This window comes from Limulus polyphemus, unplaced genomic scaffold (assembly GCF_000517525.1).
Source record: "Limulus polyphemus unplaced genomic scaffold, Limulus_polyphemus-2.1.2 Scaffold2207, whole genome shotgun sequence".
Taxonomy (NCBI): domain Eukaryota; kingdom Metazoa; phylum Arthropoda; class Merostomata; order Xiphosura; family Limulidae; genus Limulus; species Limulus polyphemus.
Window position 1 is genome coordinate 130,521 of NW_013667817.1, and position 20,332 is coordinate 150,852.

Consider the following 20,332-nt stretch of genomic DNA (forward strand, 5'->3'; position numbering starts at 1 on the left):
GATGTAAAAATATTTAAAAAGTTGAGTGAAATATACACTATTAATAACCCATGTCAGGTGATTGTGTTTTAACCAACACATTACTTAATGTTTACTTATTGATCGTATTGAATAAGCTGATGTTTTTGAAACGTACACTGAACTTTTGAATGATTTAAATTTAAAAAAATCATAGCATTTTTTTTTTAGCTGTGTAATGTTTTTTTTCTTATTGTTACAGATTGATCCAGTGAGAACAATCTCTGCCGGAAAAGTAAACTTGGGAGCTTTTAGAACCTATCCTAAGGTAGGAACTTGTGTTGGAAACAACCCAATATATATTTCAGAAAGTAACTGTTACACTTGTATGATTGAAACATAATAGTTTATAGTAACGTTGGAATAAATGAATATATATTTTTACGTATTAAATCTAAAGATAATATAACTTTAGTTTGTGCATAAAAGTAGAACATGAAGCTCAACAAAATTCCATCTAATTCAGTATCTTTATATAATTTACAATTCCTAAACACTTTGTACAAAGAATTTTATAACATGTGTTCTCTTCCTTATCAAGCTAATTTTTTATGGTTAACGAAACATCCTCCTGTAGCTTATGCTTCAGGATCACAGATCAGTTGTTATTGGCTAACACTGTACATAATATGTTAGAGAAGCTTGTTAGTTAGTTATATGAAAATGGTATATTCTCGTACTTAGCAAGTTTTGTGTGAGCTACCCAACGTGCGTTCGAAGATAAAAACCTTTTCGATTTCTCAACGTGATGTTTTTTGATATAAGAGATTTAAATTCCATTTTCTCTACTGCTAGTAAAATCAGTGACTATGAAGTACCATGAATTAACAGTGCATTAATAGAGACCAATATGACAGAAAGATGGGCCAGTTTTACGATAAACAAATATTTATATTTTCAACGTGATAAAAAAACCAATTAGTGTTGCAGGAAGTAGATAAATGTTTATTATATTATTTCCTTATTAAGGGGTACAAGCCTCCCGATGAAGGTCCGTCAGAATATCAGACCATTCCACTCAACAAAATTGAAGACTTTGGGGTCCACTGTAAACAATACTACTCGCTGGATGTCTCATATTTTAAATCATCTCTAGATCGACGTTTGTTGGATTCCCTGTGGAATAAGTACTGGGTAAACACGCTTAGCTCTTCGAGTCTTCTGACTGTAAGTATGAACAATAATGCACGTAGCTCTCCTCTAACGAAGATAGAACAAGTTTGGTGGCAATATTACAATTACTTGAAATAATTAGTAACCCTAATTTTGATCGATCAAGAAATTAATGTCATGTTTTAGAACACTTTCATTACCCCCCCCCCCAAAAAAAAACAACTAACATCGCAAGTTAAACTTGTAGCCTATATAATGTGTAAAGTTTAGTATAGTGATGGAACACGACGAGACACACATTTGGCATTTAATGTTGTTTTAGTTTACAAGAAGGGAAACAATGCCTATGTAGCCACAAAGAATATCAAAGAAGTTATGGGAAATGTTTTGATGGTTCAGCAAATTTTGTTCAGGTGACCTTAGCCTTAAAAACTGTGATGGTAAGGGCCAACATGTTGGAATCGATACTGATGTGCTGAAGACACTTGTTGAGTCTAACTATAATACATGTATGTTTTTTTTGGGAATGAAAGTGTTCCAAAATGTGACATTAGTTTCTTGATATATAATTCTCTAATTTTACTTATGGTACAGCCCAAGTGTGCTGGAAAATATAGCAACAATGATCATTGTTGCTATCAAAGTAAAGTCTCCTCCTCCCCACAACCAGGACAATCTTATTTAATTGTTTATAACATTTTTTCAATGTATCACTTCAAATGCATACTTTCATACCAAAATTGTCAGTGAAGTATATAAGATGTTTTTATTTTAATTCCCTAAATGAAATACAGAAAAAAAAAAAAGTTTTTAGGCATTTCATTTTTAATTTTTTGTTACAGAATGCAGACTACACTACAGGGCAAGTATTTGACCTCTCTGATAAACTTGAACAATCGGACACTCAGCTAGGAAGAGGTGGTTTTATGTTAGGAATTGATCCCCACGAGAAACGGACTGAAGACAAACTGACTAAAGCCACCAAAGACTGCTGTAAAACAACTATAGAAGTGATTCATGGTCTTATGTCCCAAGTAATTAAAGACAGACTATTTAACCAGGTGAAACCTTGAGGTGATGTTCAAGACTGGTTTGACCTCTTAACTGAAACAAATTAAGTTATCATGCTGTAAAGAAAAGCTATTCTACCCTAACATATACTGATGCTTTATGAATTTCTCCTTTCTGTTACTTTCAAGAAAAAAGTTAAAATAAGCAGCATTTATTGATCTTTGTTGTTAATAAATTGATGCACACGTTATTTTGATGTCTGTACGCTTAGTGTTTTAATAAAGAGTTACAAGATAATTTATGGTCTCCCCTCACAACTGAAATACAACAAGACAGTGTATGGAGCACTATAATTTATTTATACAATTAATTACATAATCTGTGCTTTCGCTACAATAAAAGTGGTAATATTTAAATGTAATGAAGCAGAAACTACCTGCAACCAAGAATTTCCAAACAACTCCACATGACAAGATTCTGTAAAATGTCAAAACTTGAAAAAGAGATCTCAACTACCCTTAACTCACATTCTGATAAAATTGTAAATATCTAAAGTTAAAGTGACTACTAACACAGGTGCTTTGTTTTCTTTACCAAGAAATAATCACAACACTGACTAACTTCACAAGCATAACTCAAGAAAAGCTGTATTGGGTGAGTTTTCACCTCACTCTACTGATGTAGTTACACCCTTTACACATCATTGGTGGTAGGTGGGGTGTATGGTGGTGGTGGTGGTTGTCCATATGGGGACAAATAAAGAGGGGACTTGACCCCCATCTCATAATCTGTGGGGAGCAACATCTGAAAGTATATACAAATAGTTTGTGAAATAATATTCTCTCTCTCAGCTTTAATAAAATTCACAACTCTGGTCTAACTAAATATATACAAGCACGACTCCCACAGATATCGAGATGTGTGTACATAAACTTAATTACATAAGATCCTTTACTTAGTTAAACCCTAAAATATAAGTATTTTTACTAGCCTAATCTACTACATTCACAAGAACTTAAAGCAATTCTGTGTGGACTGATAACGGAACTAATAAACACGAAGTATTTAACTGGGTAGCCCCAAGAGAAGATAAACTAAATGCTCTATGTTATGGTTCAAAATTGAATGTTTTTAAACCACAAACAGATTAACGTTTGTTACTTTTTGAAACGTGTGATGTACATGGGTTTTTACCCTTAAGGAGATTTCTACTTACAATACGGGTCATTACTGACTTCTGCATCCAGGATTGAATGTTTTTAAACTACAAACAGATTAACGTTTGTTACTTTTTTGAAACATGGGTTTTACATACCTCTTCCTCGACATCCAGGTAATTATCCACTATCTGAGTCATCTGTAGGAGCTTCAAGTATTTGTAACATGACCAAACCACTCCCATAAAGTAGGCCTACAGAAGAGAGACAAAATGCAACTGTTAACAGTTGTTTCTCAAAAATATAACATGTGTTTAATAACTGGAGTATGAAAAACTAATGTCACCTCTTTCAGAGAAGGTAAACACATGGTCTTTTGTGAGTATAATAACTTTGATCAAGGTTGTAACGAAAGTTAAAATCGGCATTCAACAACAAGGTCTAATAAAGGAATGTCAATAGTTTGAGAACATTCACCAAAAATATACAAGTATTATTGTTAATACAAACATTCTCTCTAAAGTATATACAAGTTGACTGTGAGAAGTAAATGGATTGTTATATGAAAGGCTAGTTAAAAAGTTAAAAACAATTCTTTCAAGAAATCTGAGTATCGTCACTCGTAAGAACCACGCTGCTAATATCCCGTGCACATGTCGGGATAGTAAATGTTGAATTTGAAGCCAACATGATTGTTGACGTGCACTACAACTGTTGAATTGATGGAGTGAAAAAAATACCCGTATTTTATAATATTTCTTTAACGTCTCATCTAACGTACTTTTTGGATGAGATGATTGGCTACGTCTCATCAACCATTAAAAATAAAACCTTTAACAGTCGACTGTTGTCATCCAAGCGAAGCTTCATTCACGTACTAGTCATTAAGTGCTTTTAAAACAGTAATACAAAATAAAATTCTGTCTTAAATGTCTGAAGCAAGATGTCGAGTTTACAGTACCATAAAGGAGATAGGACGAAGAGGAAGGCATGGGTTACACCTGATGTCTGATGAAAGCATATTAAAGTGAGAGAGAACAGTAATAAGTTAATAGCTACATATATGATCAAAATCTGGATCCCAGTCTAGTGAAGTTTAAATGTTTCTTATATAGCTTAATACATTAATGTAACAAATTTTAGAGGTAACTTATCCATGTTGATAACTGGACAAATACCTAAATACATTTAAAAGTATATTTTTCCATCAGTATATCATCAGGTATTCCTTACTAACTTATAACATCAGAAGAAAAGGATTGTCAAGTTTAATATACTCTTTTATCATCAGTGAGACAATTAGAAACGAACTAAGATACTGAAAGCTACTAGGGACAACGAACAGTACCTTCACCAACATACAGACAATGAATGCTGCCATGACAATTGCACACAACCACTGAGCATCAAGTTGCAACAGCTCTTTCTGAAATGGAATGTCGTGAGAGTTCTGGATGATCTCCCGAGGGTTGGGCATGTAGGAAAAGTAACCAATCACAGACAATGCGGAGATCATGAAGTCAAAAACTTGAAGACAGAAGAACGGCATCAAACAACTAGGACAACCCTGAAAAATTAAAAATATATTTCAAGAATAATAAAATGAAAAGTGTATTAATACATTCTTTATTTACACAAACTAAAAACTATCGCTTGGAATTATTCCATTTAAGTGTATCTGAATGTCCTGATTAACATACTCAACCCACGTTCACAGATTTCTTAACAATCTGAATGTCCTGATTAACATATTCAACCCACGTTCACAGACTTCTTAACATCTGAATGTCCTGATTAACATATTCAACCCACGTTCACAGACTTCTTAACATCTGAATGTCCTGATTAACATATTCAACCCACGTTCACAGACTTCTTAACATCTGAATGTCCTGATTAACATATTCAACCCACGTTCACAGACTTCTTAACATCTGAATGTCCTGATTAACATATTCAACCCACGTTCACAGACTTCTTAACAATCTGCATCTATTGGCTATGTATTCTTTTATATGGCAATTTTACTACCGTAACGGACAAAATTCATTAGTTTCAGAATTTATACACTTAAATTCAGTTACTTTCCATGTGCATCGAGCAATAGAACAGTGTCAAAGAATAACTATAGGGGAAGACTATTCACATGGTTGGCATACCAAACAGTAGAAGTTTGTCTTCACCAGATGTGTACTATAGTTATTTAGTTAAACACCTACCATCATGAATCTGGTCAAGAACAGAAAGAAACAGTGGCATTAGATCATGAATCTGGTCAAGAACAGAAAGAAACGGTGGCATAAGATCATGAATCTGGTCAAGAACAGAAAGAAATAGTGGCATTAGATCATGAATCTGGTCAAGAATAGAAAGAAATAGTGGCATTAGATCATGAACCTGGTCAAGAACAGAAAGAAATAGTGCCATTAGATCATGAACCTGGTCAAGAACAGAAAGAAATAGTGGCATTAGATCATGAATCTGGTCAAGAACAGAAAGAAATAGTGGCATTAGATCATGAATCTGGTCAAGAACAGAAAGAAATAGTGGCATTAGATCATGAATCAATCTGGTCAAGAATAGAAAGAAATAGTGGCATTAGATCATGAATCTGGTCAAGAATAGAAAGAAATAGTGGCATTAGATCATGAATCTGGTCAAGAATAGAAAGAAATAGTGGCATTAGATCATGAATCTGGTCAAGAACAGAAAGAAATAGTAGCATTAGATCACGAATCTGGTCAAGAACAGAAAGAAATAGTGGCATTAGATCATGAATCTGGTCAAGAACAGAAAGAAATAGTGGCATTAGATCATGAATCTGGTCAAGAACAGAAAGAAATAGTGGCATTAGATCATGAATCTGGTCAAGAACAGAAAGAAATAGTGGCATTAGATCATGAATCTGGTCAAGAACAGAAAGAAATAGTGGCATTAGGTCATGAATCTGGTGTTATGTTAGCACCAAAGATTCAAGTGACAGATTAAATTATTTTATTTTTCAGGGTGAAAGTGTTGAGGTCACAGTATTATAACAACTAAGCCATTTCAGTGGTGAATTTCACACTGTAAAAGTGTTAGCTGGTGATTACGTTGATTGATTTTACTAATCTCTTACAAAGATATGATGGTTTCTAGCTACAAATAAGAGCTAATATCATAGTCATTCATGTGGGATCCTGGACCCAGCAACATGGTATGCTATTAGGAATTAAAGAGTGGAAGAAGACTTACTCGGACGGCCCCGTACACCATGAGAGAGGTGATAAGTCCAGTACAGAGGGTAACTGCCATGGCAACATGAACATCCTCTGAAAGTAAAAGAAATTGTAAGAATAATAACAGGGATCAAAATCAGCTATGAATAGCTGGCAAAAGAGCTAGTGGGTTCTAGTGTTTAACCAGGGACAACAGAGGGACACTGTCTTCTTTTTTTATCAGCTGATACTCTGTGGGTGGTTAAAAATACTTGAATCATTTGTAAAGAATGATCAAGATTTTAGAATAAATAAATTAAAAAAGCTTGATGCAAGTACAACATTTATGGAGAAAACCATCACATTGTGATAACTGATCAATAAGCCTTTTCTGGTAACTCGTACACTGTTCAATAGGGTTCTCCAAACATTAAATAGCAAGTACAAATAGTGTTTTATTATTATTAGAATTGTTTTTCATTATATATTAGAATATATAATGATTATCACAATTATAGATCTAAAATCCGACAGTATACTCGTAAATCTAAAATCCGACAGTATACTCGTAAATCTAAAATCCGACAGTATACTCGTATGTCTAAAATCCGACAGTATACTCGTATGTCTAAAATCCGACAGTATACTCGTAGATCTAAAATCCGACAGTATACTCGTAGATCTAAAATCCGACAGTATACTCAAAAATATTAATTCAAAATTACAACTTCTCCAGTAAATGCACATCATCTGATTAGTTATACCTACTAAAAACACACATCTCATGAATTATTTTTTTATCCAGTGTGGGCAGCACTTTTGTGAGTAACTTTTAAAATAACTAGAAAAAATTTGAAGGTGGCAAAGAAAAAGTTTCAAGTTTTTAAATAGATTAATTAAAAAGATTTTAGTGAAGAATCCATTGTCAATCCCAGCCATCACTTTAAAGGCATAACGGATAATGTCTGTGGTAATATCTCCCAAATATCCCATCTACCAGACAAAATCCAAACACTGATGTTAAACTAGCCAGCAAGCACGGAGAATCAATTAATGGTACGGAGTTGAGTGCTCACACCCACAAGGTCTCAACTCCTACTGCCTTTCACTGTATGCAGCCAGTAAAAGTTTCATATTACTTCAATTTTAATGTCCTAAATTTTACATTACTTAAAACTACTATTGGTAACTCAACCCATTTTCACGACTGATCCATTTCTGAAAGAATAAAATATACACGCACTATAAAATTTATAAAATCGAATGTCAAACCATTCTATGTTCAAGTCAAAATACTTCCCACAATGTTTGAGCTTTCCTATACTTTTCTATCGCATCTCCATCTGCTCACAGTCTTCAAATTTCACTCATTACTTGTCTAATGAACATTCGTTTCTGCTTGAAAGGTATTATAATACTTTTTAAAATGTTAAGTCAAACCAAACAGTTTTTTGAATGTTAATTACTTACACTTATCTAGTGATAAAGTAGATCAAAGTTTCCTTTTAAAGTTCATGATCGCAAAATTAGATTAACAAGGTGCAAGATGGAGATTTGGAAGTGTCCCATACATCTTTGTTTAATAAAAACTGGTTCTTTTTTAAAGTAAATAATCGTGCATTTCTTTTTATTCGTTTGCTTTCAGATATTCATGCAGATTTTCCTTACATTTATTAATTGCAATTGTATCTATTAAGTACGTTTTTAAAACCCACACGAAGTAACGCAGAAACGTGTGCGATGTAACGAAGGTCGACAAAAAACAACAATTCGCCTACTACAGTTAGTCGAATATGACCTAGTGATTAGGCTACGGAACCTAATGTCTAAGGCCCTAACTCCTATACACGCTCCACACATCTATGGAAGTTATAACTGTTTTATTCCCTGCTTACTGCCTGCAGTTCAGGTCGAAAAAATATCAAATTCACCTACTGTAGCGATATTTGAGCTAATCATCCCTAATTTTGAAATAATAGATGAGAGGGAAGACAACTAGCCAAGAGCACCCACCACCAAACTCTTATTTGATCAAATGGTGGTGTAAGACCTATCACCTTTACAATGCACATACAGTCCCGAAGAGCAGAGCACAATTTATTTTTTGCAGAATGATGACTCCAAGGATCCATGGTCCGGCAAACTAACCACTGGATCAAGCTCAGCTATTGTTTCCTTTGAAAGAGATCTGAATGTTTCTTTTCCAATTTCTTCTCTGATTAACAAAAAGAAAATATACATTTAAGTCACACTCAGACAGTTCTTGATTTTGTGCATAAAACACGTCCACTGACCCAAACTACTTACTTAAATCCCACTTCCATTCTCTCAAGAAAGCGTAGTCCCCTGCTGGACCTGCACTTAGCTCGGGAAGTTCGGGCAACTGAGAGTTTGGATTAGGTTTCATCCCTCCTCCATGAATTGAAGTGCCCAGCTCATCGGTGTGTATATCAGATGTCTTCCACTGAGCCAGCTTTTGGCACATCAGGTCAGGATGAAAAACAATGCTTGCCAGGATCCCCAAGGCAAATACATGCAAAACCTAAAAATATTCATAACAAGGATAATCTTTACTCTTGTGAACAAATTTCATCACGTATCTAAATATTTTTTAACCTCTAGCCAAAGGTTTAGGGTATACAAGTTATAAAAAAAAACTTTGGGTCAACTTACGAAGGGTTATCTCTCTATCTTTGTTACATTAGAGAATATATAATAGAGATTTTATTTTTTAATTCTCTAGCTGGGAGTAGATGCGTTTCTGTGAAACTAATTAACCAGCACGAACTGCATTAAGAGATAATGAGAATTACAGCTGTTATATACACACACACACACACAGAGAGAAATGAACATGTGTTAGTACGAAAAATAATTTTTAATGATGAACAGATTTAGTGTTTTTTAATGTCAAAATAGCAGCTAAATAAATATTTCAGACAAAACTAATGTGGTACATAAAATCAGACAGTACCAAAGGATAATGTTTTAGAGCCTAAATGACCCATAGTATCGGTCATCTGGTCAAAAACAAAAATTTTGTTCACCTGATCAATAGCAACATTTTCATATGCATTTAATCAATAATGTTTTAAATTTATCTATTTTTTTAATCCAAAGTATTTGGAATGTATATTGGATTTGATTTCATTTGGTTTTCCTCTCAATTTATACGAGGAAAAACCATACAAGGTCATGGAAACATCTGAATTGAGTAAACTTTCTCTGAAGCGTAAAGCCTTTTGATGCTTGGTTGGCCTGAAGATGCTCAAAAGTATTTTACATGCTGGTACATCACATACATCGAAAACTTCAGCCAAAATCAGAGAAGAGGTCAACTTGAGGAAACATCACTACAAATATGGTGACAAGATCACCCAGAATGAGGTCTTTCATGATCTCACATCTGATCATCCAAATACTCATCTATAAACCTAGTCGGAATGCTACAAAGGGTCAGACGTAGATAAAGAATTACTCACACACACATATGAAGGATTATCGAAGTAGAAAACAATCAAAAGTAAATAATATTAAACATTAGAACACCTAAAAACCCGTTAAAGTAGGGTCAGGAAAAGAATGATATTTTTAATTATAATTTGACTTTACACAGAAAATATTTAAACAGATTTGTCCTAAACAATCTACAAGTAATGCTTGTCGACATTGCGAATCTTTTCGAACGTGCTTCAAACGATTCATATTCCGCAGTAAAACAATTTGGTTGTTCCCATAATAATATCTCTAACTTAACGAATTTGTGTGGACCTTAAGACCGACTACTTTGGTTACAATAAAATCTGATACCTTTAAGGTTTTAAGTTTATTAACGAAAAAAACAATATTTGCCTACGTGAGCCTATAAGCTCATTACAAACTGAAACTTTTATTAAAACTCACAGATATGAAAAGTAAAATCATCTTATTTTTTAACCTATAACAAAATGGTAGGGATTAACATTTTGTTGGAAACTAACTATTAACTATTTACATTCTTCACGGCAATGTTATACTGGTTGAAACTACAAAGTTATCCGTTATACTTGAGCATTTCAGACACTTAGCTTAAGCAACAGCCGCCTGAACCACCTGGGTTACTTATCGAGTAGCTGTCTCGGCAAGAAGGCAAGAAATCAGGTGGTGGCTTGATATTCTTCTGATTTAAATTAACATAAGTACTTTATCCACCCACCAACTCCCACAGGTTTCTGGAAAGTAACTTGTATACACATTCCTAAACAGTATGAATATTAAAAGATCCTAAGTTTTAAGGAATGATACAGTAAGTGAACAGTTATGATAGCTCACGATCTGATATGTATTTTAAAACATAGGAATAACACAGAAACATCATCCTAAACCAACAGACTTAATATAATGCATTATTTAAATCAGCAACCATCACAGCTCTGAGTATAAATTTACAAACAACTAAAAACCTAAACTTACCAAGTGCCAGATTCCAAGAATTATGGATCCAGTCCGAACGTGACAACACAAGCAACAACGGAATTCTCCTTTCCCTTCGATATCCGACTTCTGCCTCATAATGATGGCTGGAAGACAAATGGAATAACCAATGAGAAAGCAAGTGCTCCTACTGATTATAAATTACTAATTCCTCACCTAACGTAAGTTTACATGACACTAATGATAATTATATATTACTAATTCCTCACCTAACGTAAGTTTACATGACACTAATGATAATTATAAATTACTAATTCCTCACCTAACGTAAGTTTACATAACATTAGTGATAATTATAAATTACTAATTCCTCACCTAACGTAAGTTTACATAACATTAGTGATAATTATAAATTACTGATTCCTCACCTAACGTAAGTTTACATAACACTAATGATAATTATAAATTACTAATTCCTCACCTAACGTAAGTTTACATAACACTAATGATAATTATAAATTACTAATTCCTCACCTAATGTAAGTTTACATAACATTAGTGATAATTATATATTACTAATTCCTCACCTAACGTAAGTTTACATGACACTAATGATAATTATATATTACTGATTCCTCACCTAACGTAAGTTTACATAAGACTAATGATAATTATAAATTACTGATTCCTCACCCAAGGTAAGTTTACATAAGACTAATGATAATTATAAATTACTGATTCCTCACCCAAGGTAAGTTTACATTTACCTAAACTTTTATAATTTCATGGATTTTTACTTCTATATTTCAGATTCTTTTACTCAAACAAATGTCAAGGTATATTATTTAAAAGGAACTCGTTTCATTGCACTCAAAAAATCAATTGTAAGTCTGACCAATTACCCAATACTACTCTGTAACAAGATAATGTAAATACCAAGATTCAATAACACAAAAAGTAATGCAGCTCCTAGGGGGGTTGTCAGACAAGACAGAAAACTAATCCATGTATCAGAAATAGAATACAGAGGGACCATCTGATCTTTCAAGGTTGTCCCTTTACAAAATGCAAGGGACCATATTGTCCCTGCACAAAAATCAAGGGACAATTTTGTCTGTTAAAGGCTGTCCATGTACAAAAAGCAAGGAACTATCTGGTCCTTCAAAAGACTGCCCCTGGACACCCACTCTTGAGAACAGTAAAAATTTAAAAACAACCTTTACTGTTTAAGAAGTCATCAATTTCCCTATTATAGTTTCTGTAAAGTGCTACCCTTCAACATAGCTCACAAGAATTCATGCCAGAAATCAATTACCCTGTTACAAAAATAAAATTATCTTCATTAGAGCCTAAGCGGTCTTTCACAAATCTTAAACTCGTGTCGTCTTGTCCTATTGTCTTCAGAATATAACACAAAGAAATCAAATGTTTTTTTATCCTATTGATCCCCCGAATAATCTCATAAACTTCAATAAGATCACCCCTTACTGTTCTTTCCTCAAGAGAAAATAAGTAGAGTGATCTATAAGACAACCCTTCCATCCCAGTAACCATCCTCTAACCTTTCCAATAAGTCAATATTATTTTTTAAATTAAAGAATATAAGATGGTATACAGTATGCAAAGTGAGGCCTAACTAGTGATTTGTTTTAAGATAATTTCCTTTTTGACTTTTAATTAATATGTCTACAAACACATCCTAAGGGGTACAGACTGATATTTAAAAAAATTCCAGTCACTAGCTTGTTTATTTTTTCTTATTGTTATTCAACTTTTTCATCCTGTTTCTATAAATAATAATATTATTTTGACATAATTTTTCAAAAGATGAGAAAGCTTTCATTGCAGGTAACTATAATATAGGTTGCTGGAATGATTACAGATAAACCTCAGAATGTTATCGGCTTACGTTCCTAATATAACATTAAACATGTACTACTGATCCTTTTTTTTTTCAGTCGTCCTAATGAGTAGGTTCCCATCTATATTTGACTTGTAAAACAAATTATGATGAACTAAATGCATTAATCCCTCCAACAAACCAAATGATCCAAGTAATGCTATTGTATCTCAGCATCCTCAATAGTGTTAGAAATCCACAAGAGTTTAGTTTCATCAGCAAACTGTACTAATTATGCCTATATTTAACGTGAATAAGAAGAAACAAAGATCCAAACTCTTACTCCTGAGACACTCCACTAGTAACAGGAGTCAAAGATAATTGGACTTCACTCCATTAATAACCTTTGGATTTTCACATCCAACAGCCATACAATCCAATTAATTAGTCTTTTTCAAACTCCTACCAATGTGACTTTCGTAGCTAATCTTTTGGGTGGCACTTTAACAAAAGCATTTTGAAAATTAAGTTAATTCCACATCATTTCCATCATCCAGACAACAAGTATCCCCCTCCTCCCCCACACATACACAGAGAAAACAAAGATAACAGATAAATTAGTAAGGTGAGATTTCCCTTTGATTTTGTTGCCTATCATTTATATAATATTTCATAAAATAATTATGTACAATTTATTTTATCAGATTAAGATTTTTTCAAACTATACTAGTAATTTCCAAGACAATTTTTATTGTCCCTTTAAAAAAATAGATGCAACATCAACTACTCTCCAATACTCAGGCACCTGCGCACTGTCTCTTGACCTTCCAAAAATGAGAGGCTAGCGTACCTGATCTTTGACCTCCTGGACAACCTTGTTTGGTTTTGGTATTTATCTCTTTTCGATCTTCATACTTACCATAAAAAATCAATATGTACATGATTCAGGCCAGTTCCAATATTTCCTACAGAAATATTTCAAGCATTATCACTTGTAAAAATGGTAGCAAACATTTAAAGGTTCAGCTGTGTATCTCATACTAGTCAACAAAAACCTTTACCATCAGCTTCCTTTAAGGGCCCAGCTATTTATCTCATACTAGTCAACAAAAACCCTTACCACCAGCTTCCTTTAAGGGTCCAATCTCCATTTTAACATTTTGCTTATCTTTAATACACAGTTCACTTGTTATGCTCTAGTCTCCTACTTCCAAACACTTTTGTATTAATTGCTAGCACACAGTACATAGCAAATTGTCTAAAATGGCACTAATGTTGACAGATGTATATAAATCTTTACAACATCTCTAGAAACACGGTCAGATAAACTGAGAAAAAAGAAGATAAAATTACACAACTAACATACAGAAGAGAGAAAATGAAACTTATGCAAAAATCTGGCCAAGCTTAGCTAATTATACACAGTTAAATTCTCTTCAGTGTCTTAATGCCCTAAACGATGAGTACCAAACAAGTCTTCTATACCTAGAGTAATGTATAAATTACATCAAGACTCCTCACATTTGCCATCTATGCCTTATTTAAAATGAAATGTATGATATACTAAGTATATTTAAAGTATAGAGTATAAGCATTAAGTTAAAACATTAGAAATTCAAGTTTTGAAATTTTACAACTAAACAAAAATTTAGCTTTTTGAGACTAGGCTCAAACTTAGCATAAGCATTATGCCCAATATTATTTATACTGACATCTTCGTAGACACTAGAAATTATATTAGTAGTATGAAATGTACAAACACTCGATTGAATTTTTCCAATGAAATAACACTGCCATATAACTAGCAATATCTGACAACAGTGATGTCAACGTAAATATAAAAAAATGCTGCTGGTAACAATAAAAACTGTACTGTTGTTAGACTTGACTAGTAGTGCAAAAACCTATGCACTGAATCATATTATAATTACTACCACTAGCAATACATTACTATAATAGAGGTTAACTGCATTACTATTATTATTAATAATGCAAAAATAAAATCCAACGACTTTATTTTAAATTGAAAATCTAAATGTGATGAAATGCACAAAACAGGACTAAATATATTATAATAAAACACACTAAGTGTAATTTTTCATTACAGTAATAATAACAATAGTCTAGTAATACTAATAATAACACTAACAGTTCACTCACTCAGTTCTACAACTGACAGTGATAGTATTACTCTTAATTTCTGACTGTGATTCTTTAGTTTAACTTAGTCTTGGCTTAAATTTATAAAGCTAAAAATAATGAATCAGTGTAGACCTATGCTATCAATATAATTAGCAAAAAAATGATTTGAACAAACGTTAACACAAAAAACAAACAAATGCAACTCAAAAAATAACCCTTCTTTACACTGACTTGGTTTTTCGTAAGCTAATAATGATCTATTACTGAGTATTGGTATTATACTATTAATATCAGTTTAACTCCTCGTAGTAACAACTCCCAACTTCAATTATGCCTAAGGTTCCTGTTCCGAAATACGCATGCGCATTTGTTTTAATATTTCCACCTGTATTATAAAACATGTACCATTGACTAGGCAAAAAGAAAATTTTTTTTGTCATTATTTGTTGTGAATAATAGCACATAATAATTATTTTAATTTTTTTTAAAGGGCACTACCCCTCTTTTAACAGCAGAAGAGAAAGTTCTTTAACGAAACTTTTAACAAAGCACGCTTTAAAATGTTTAGCACTGTACGTTTTTGCATCTTATGTTGACAAAATGTGGGAAAGTTATTTATTTTCACAATCTGAATAAAAATTCCAACAGGAGGCTAAACATCGACAACAAGGGCTAAATATTTTCTTTTTATTATTATTTAATCCAAAACAAGCGTTAATAAAATTAAATCTAAAGAAAAATTTTAAATGTCAACATTTCCAAAAATTTGTGGGGAATTTTACGAAAGTTGATGTCATAATATTCCACTTAGTGATTATCTGGGAATTAGTTCAAATATTTACTGTTATCGTATTACATTCGCTCAGAAAAATTTATAATCTTAGCTGACCTACCACTTTTGTAGTCTTTCCGGCGATGCTGTTCACGCGGATTTTCTTTATCAGAACTTTGATTTTATCAGTTTTAGTTTTGTACTCATTTGAAAAAAAAAAGAGACCCAAAAGCATATTTACTCAGTAACAGATGGGCGTTTAAAAATTGATTTATTAACAGTTCCGAGAAAAGCTTGATTTCTTTCTGCAAAATGCGTAACTCTTGTAATGGTCTTATTATACAGACGCGTTATATGCTGCGCTTCGGTTTTGATTAATGTTTGGGTCATGGTATCTGCTGTAGAATTCTTATCAACGAGAGTTATGATTCCTTCCATTTCATAAAACATTCTGTCTGTAAATTACTTTTCTCATAATATTATGGAGTCTTTTTATATCTTGCCAGGAACAAGAACTTTCATTAGTCATCTGCAAATTACAGGAAAACAGTACGCTGTGGCGAGTTATAATGTTTGTTTGTTTTTGAATTTCGCTAACAGCACCAGAATGTATTGGCTGCTGATTTGGGAAATCTCTTACTAGGTATGAGGCATTCAACTGAGTAGAGCAGTCTATCTGAGCGCATCCACAGGAGTTTCTGCAACATGATTCTTTTTCTCTTGCAACCTATTCAAAGCTAGGACTTTAAGCCTTGTCACCGCACAAATTGTATCTGTCAGGATGAACAGATCTCTCACATCCAAGTTATGTCTCATTATTTCACTGGGAAGCATCTCTCTGAAGTTATTAAGAAGGATATTCTTCCCATTCAACTGGCACTCATCATTTACAAAAGCATCAAGTTCTTTGAGGGACCTCTCTTTCGAACCTTGAACTTGGCCAAAAGGATAGCTCAGTTCTCCACAAGATCAAAACATCCATGAAACTCAGCTACAACTGTATCTCAGTCGTCCTTTGTTAAATACCACAATAACTGAACAGTCTAAACTCAGGGCCAGGCATTATATTACCTGTTCCCGAGTACAGTGATTCTAGGCAATGATCTCCCTAAAATACTTCAGGGAACAGACCAGATCCTGCTATAAACATCGAAGGTGATATTTGTTCGACCTCTATCATGGCTACCCGTGATTCCCATTTGCCCCTGAAGAAGAAAAGTCCACTTTTCGAAAGCGCTCGGGTTATAGAATTTTTATTCATTTCTATTAAGACTTCTTAAACCTAGATGTTTTTCTAACATCATGTGGTTTTGGCATAAACCTTTGACTCATGGACTCTCAGTTAACACCTGATCAAAGCATCCTAAATATTGGTGGTGCATTGGAGTGAGCTTGTACAGTAAAGTTAGTCAAGTAGAAATAATAAATAGTTGATGATAAAATAAATAATATTGTGTGAATAATCTTTACCTTAATTCTGATTTGTAAATGACTGGTATAAAGTTAATAAGAATTACATTTCAACAAGTTAATCTAGTTCATACTATAATAGTTGTTGTTCATACAATTTGATAATGTAAATAACATCTTAACAACTGATGTGTCTGTATCATCTCAACTGGTCTGATGAGCTTTGGCATTGGGCAAAAGGTCTCATTGCCACTGGATCTAGTAGATATAGTGTGGTTGGCATAATGTTTGTATGTCCTCCTTTACTTTCGCTCTTAAGATATTAGAATTAGATCCCGGCCTTCATCTCTGCGTGACCCCCAAAATTTTCTATAACACATAGAAGTACAATGCTGCCCCACAGATCACCACCTTCACCAGTGCTTGCCTGATGTCTCACCTGCTGGTGAAATATGTCCATTTGGCGATGTCTTCCATCAGCAGTACTTTCAGTTTCTTTCTCAGCCAGCCATGAGTGGCACAGATCACAGTTATGGTTGAACTACTCTGGATAGCAGATGCTTGAGAGTCCTATAGAGACCAGGACTCAGTTTCGGACTCTCAAACCACTGTAACTATCCTCACCCATCCATGCCCTCTATGGATTGAGGTTAAACTTTAGGGGAAAATTTTGATTTGCCATTCTTGGAGCACCAGATTCCAGAAGTTCTCACTCCGCAGACTACAGCCACAGAAATAAATATATCAGGGTCCTCTGGGGGGTATTAGTGAAAGTCCGATGTCGAGGAAAAGACTTTCCCTAGACCTGACAACTATCTCTGACAGCCATTACACCTCAGCACTTAGCTCTTCCTCCTGATGAGGAGTTCTCCAACTCCTGAAAAATTCCATTTCCTAGAATTCGAAGCTTCTACTCAAAAATGCAGGATAAGAAGAACAAATATACAAATCAAGAGAAAAACAAACCCCATAAAAACAAATCTGCAGTCATGGCACCAAATTTTCTTCTTCCTACCTTGCACTAATAACCCTGATGAAGCCTCAATGGCGAAACGCTGGTTGAAATAAAATGTTTTCTATTATTATCTGGAGTGTAGAAGTCTGCTACTGTTTTTTTTTCCAGATTTATTGCCAAAGTTTCCAAATCCCTCTAGTATGCATTACAAACTGTGAAAAACTTTTATTTTGTGATAGATATATACATGCATTTACAGCCTAATGAATAATTCACAAAACGTCTGAAATTGGATTTGAATAAACGCCAAAAACAACGGAACCGTCTTCACGATATTAATGATGATCCAGCACAAATAACTTATTCTATTTTCTCATTTTTATTTAGCAGTGAAAGACTAGAGGGAAGGCAACTAGTCATCACCACCCAACACCAACTTCTGGAATAATCTTTTAAAAACGAAGGGGGGGGGATTGCTTTTAATGAACATATGCATATATATTCATGAAAATTTTGATCTATTTACACAACTAATAAACGTTTGCGAGTTAAATTGTGAGTATGATACAATAATATTTTAATTTTAAAAATTCCAGTGATGTTGTACTAATGTAAGCCTACTTTTGCTTCAGTAACTTCTGTAACGTAATATATATATATATATATAGTGTGTGTGTGTCTGGAAAGGCAAATATGAGATGATAATCATATGATACCATTTAATATGTAGCCTTTATCTCGTCAGAATATAAAAAAAAATATATTAAAGGGGGATGAAATAATTCTCACGTACTTTTGAAACAGGAGATTAAATAAGTTCCAAAATAAAAAATTAAATTAAATTTGTGACAAAAAAAAATCGTCACTAAAACAATAAAAAAAAGTAAATTACAGAAAAATAAAACCTTGTACAGAAGTGTACACATTTTAGTCACAGTGGACTTGCTAAGCTAAAATCGGGGGTTCGATACCTCACCGTGGTCACAGCAGCCCAATGGGCCTTTGCCATGACCCAAACACTCACGATAACATGAAACAGTGAAATAAAGTAAAAACAGATGAAAAAACGGGGTGGGAGATTTATAAATATAATCCACGTACATAAACTTGTTTATAATTAAACCACAAAGCTACACAATGGGCTATCTGTGCTCTGCAGGGACGGTTAGCGCAGATATCTCTCGAGTGCCTTTGCACAAAATTCGAACAAACAGTAGAAAAATAAGTTCCACATACATATTTTTCAATGGAGTTCTTTTGTACATCGCCCCACCCCCTACCCCCAGTGGTACAGCGGTATGTCTGTAGACTTACAACGCCAGAAACAGAGTTTCAATACCCGTTGTGGGAAATAATATAAAACAAAATCCATTAAAACAATAATGTTTTAATGTGATTGATGGTTAATACCCATTTGAGTGAGTAATAAAGTATCCCAAGAGTTGGCGGTGGGCTGTGTTGACTAACTACTTTCTCTCTAGCATATCACTTCTAAATGAATAGTTTACTTGAAGTATAATATTTATTTATTTTGAAAAGGTATTTTTCATGGATTTTGTTTTATATTATTTTAATAGTTTACTTGAAGTATAATATTTATTTATTTTAAAAAGGTATTTTTCATGAATTTTGATATCTTATATGTTTTCATAACGCATGTTAAACATATTATTTATTTATTTATTTTAAATACGGTTTTTTTAGTAAAATAGTTGTGGAAACGCATACATACAAAGACAGACACACGTGTTTTCACATTCTACTTAGATGTTTATGTGTAATTTTAGTTACGTCTTGGAAAATTATTCAAATTAGATGAAAATAATACAGTAACTAGAATAAATTATTGAAAACTTCAGTGGAGTCAACATCAGGGTAATAATATGAATTATAATGTAAAGTAGTCGACATTAGGGTAATAATATGAATTATAATGTAAAGTAGTCGACATTAGGGTAATAATATGAATTATAATGTAAAGTAGTCGACATCAGGGTAATAATATGAATTATAATGTAAAGTAGTCGACATCAGGGTACTAATATGGATTATAATGTAAAGTAGTCGACATCAGGGTAATAATATGAATTATAATGTAAAGTAGTCGACATTAAGGTAATAATATGAATTATAATGTAAAGTAGTCGACATTAGGGTAATAATATGAATTATAATGTAAAGTAGTTGACATCAGGGTAATAATGTATTTATACACCACTGTTAATACCAGCCCAGAGCGATGTGTGAAATGTATTTATACACCACTGTTAATTACAGCCCAGAGCGATGTGTGAAATGTATTTA

The 20,332-nt window shown here is 33.3% G+C and overlaps 2 protein-coding genes across 3 annotated transcripts in view; one reads left to right on the plus strand and one right to left on the minus strand.

The window, feature by feature from the left end:
* The window catches only part of LOC106466255 (COP9 signalosome complex subunit 5-like), an 8,963-nt gene extending 6,524 nt beyond the window's left edge, over positions 1-2,439 (plus strand). The window contains exons 3-5 of the mRNA XM_022394236.1: positions 203-286; positions 988-1,185; positions 1,974-2,439. Coding sequence (XP_022249944.1) covers positions 203-286; positions 988-1,185; positions 1,974-2,204 — 513 coding nt within the window. The 3' untranslated portion in view covers positions 2,205-2,439. The remainder of the gene's footprint in view (positions 1-202; positions 287-987; positions 1,186-1,973) is intronic.
* Positions 2,440-2,480: 41 nt separating this feature from the next.
* On the minus strand, positions 2,481-15,257 carry LOC106466258 (lysosomal-associated transmembrane protein 4A-like). 2 transcript variants are annotated; one of them, XM_013926516.1, is made up of 7 exons: positions 15,123-15,257; positions 10,949-11,055; positions 8,804-9,038; positions 6,534-6,610; positions 4,648-4,866; positions 3,458-3,553; positions 2,481-2,946 (listed from the first exon to the last, which is right to left on the minus strand). In XM_013926516.1, the coding sequence occupies exons 2-7, from the start codon at positions 11,045-11,047 to the stop codon at positions 2,836-2,838; spliced, it is 837 nt and encodes a 278-aa protein (XP_013781970.1). In that variant the 5' UTR covers positions 11,048-11,055; positions 15,123-15,257; the 3' UTR covers positions 2,481-2,835. The 2 variants fall into 2 exon arrangements, with proteins under 2 accessions (XP_013781970.1, XP_013781971.1); XM_013926517.2 differs by having other exon boundaries at positions 15,117-15,244.
* Positions 15,258-20,332: the final 5,075 nt, after the last annotated feature.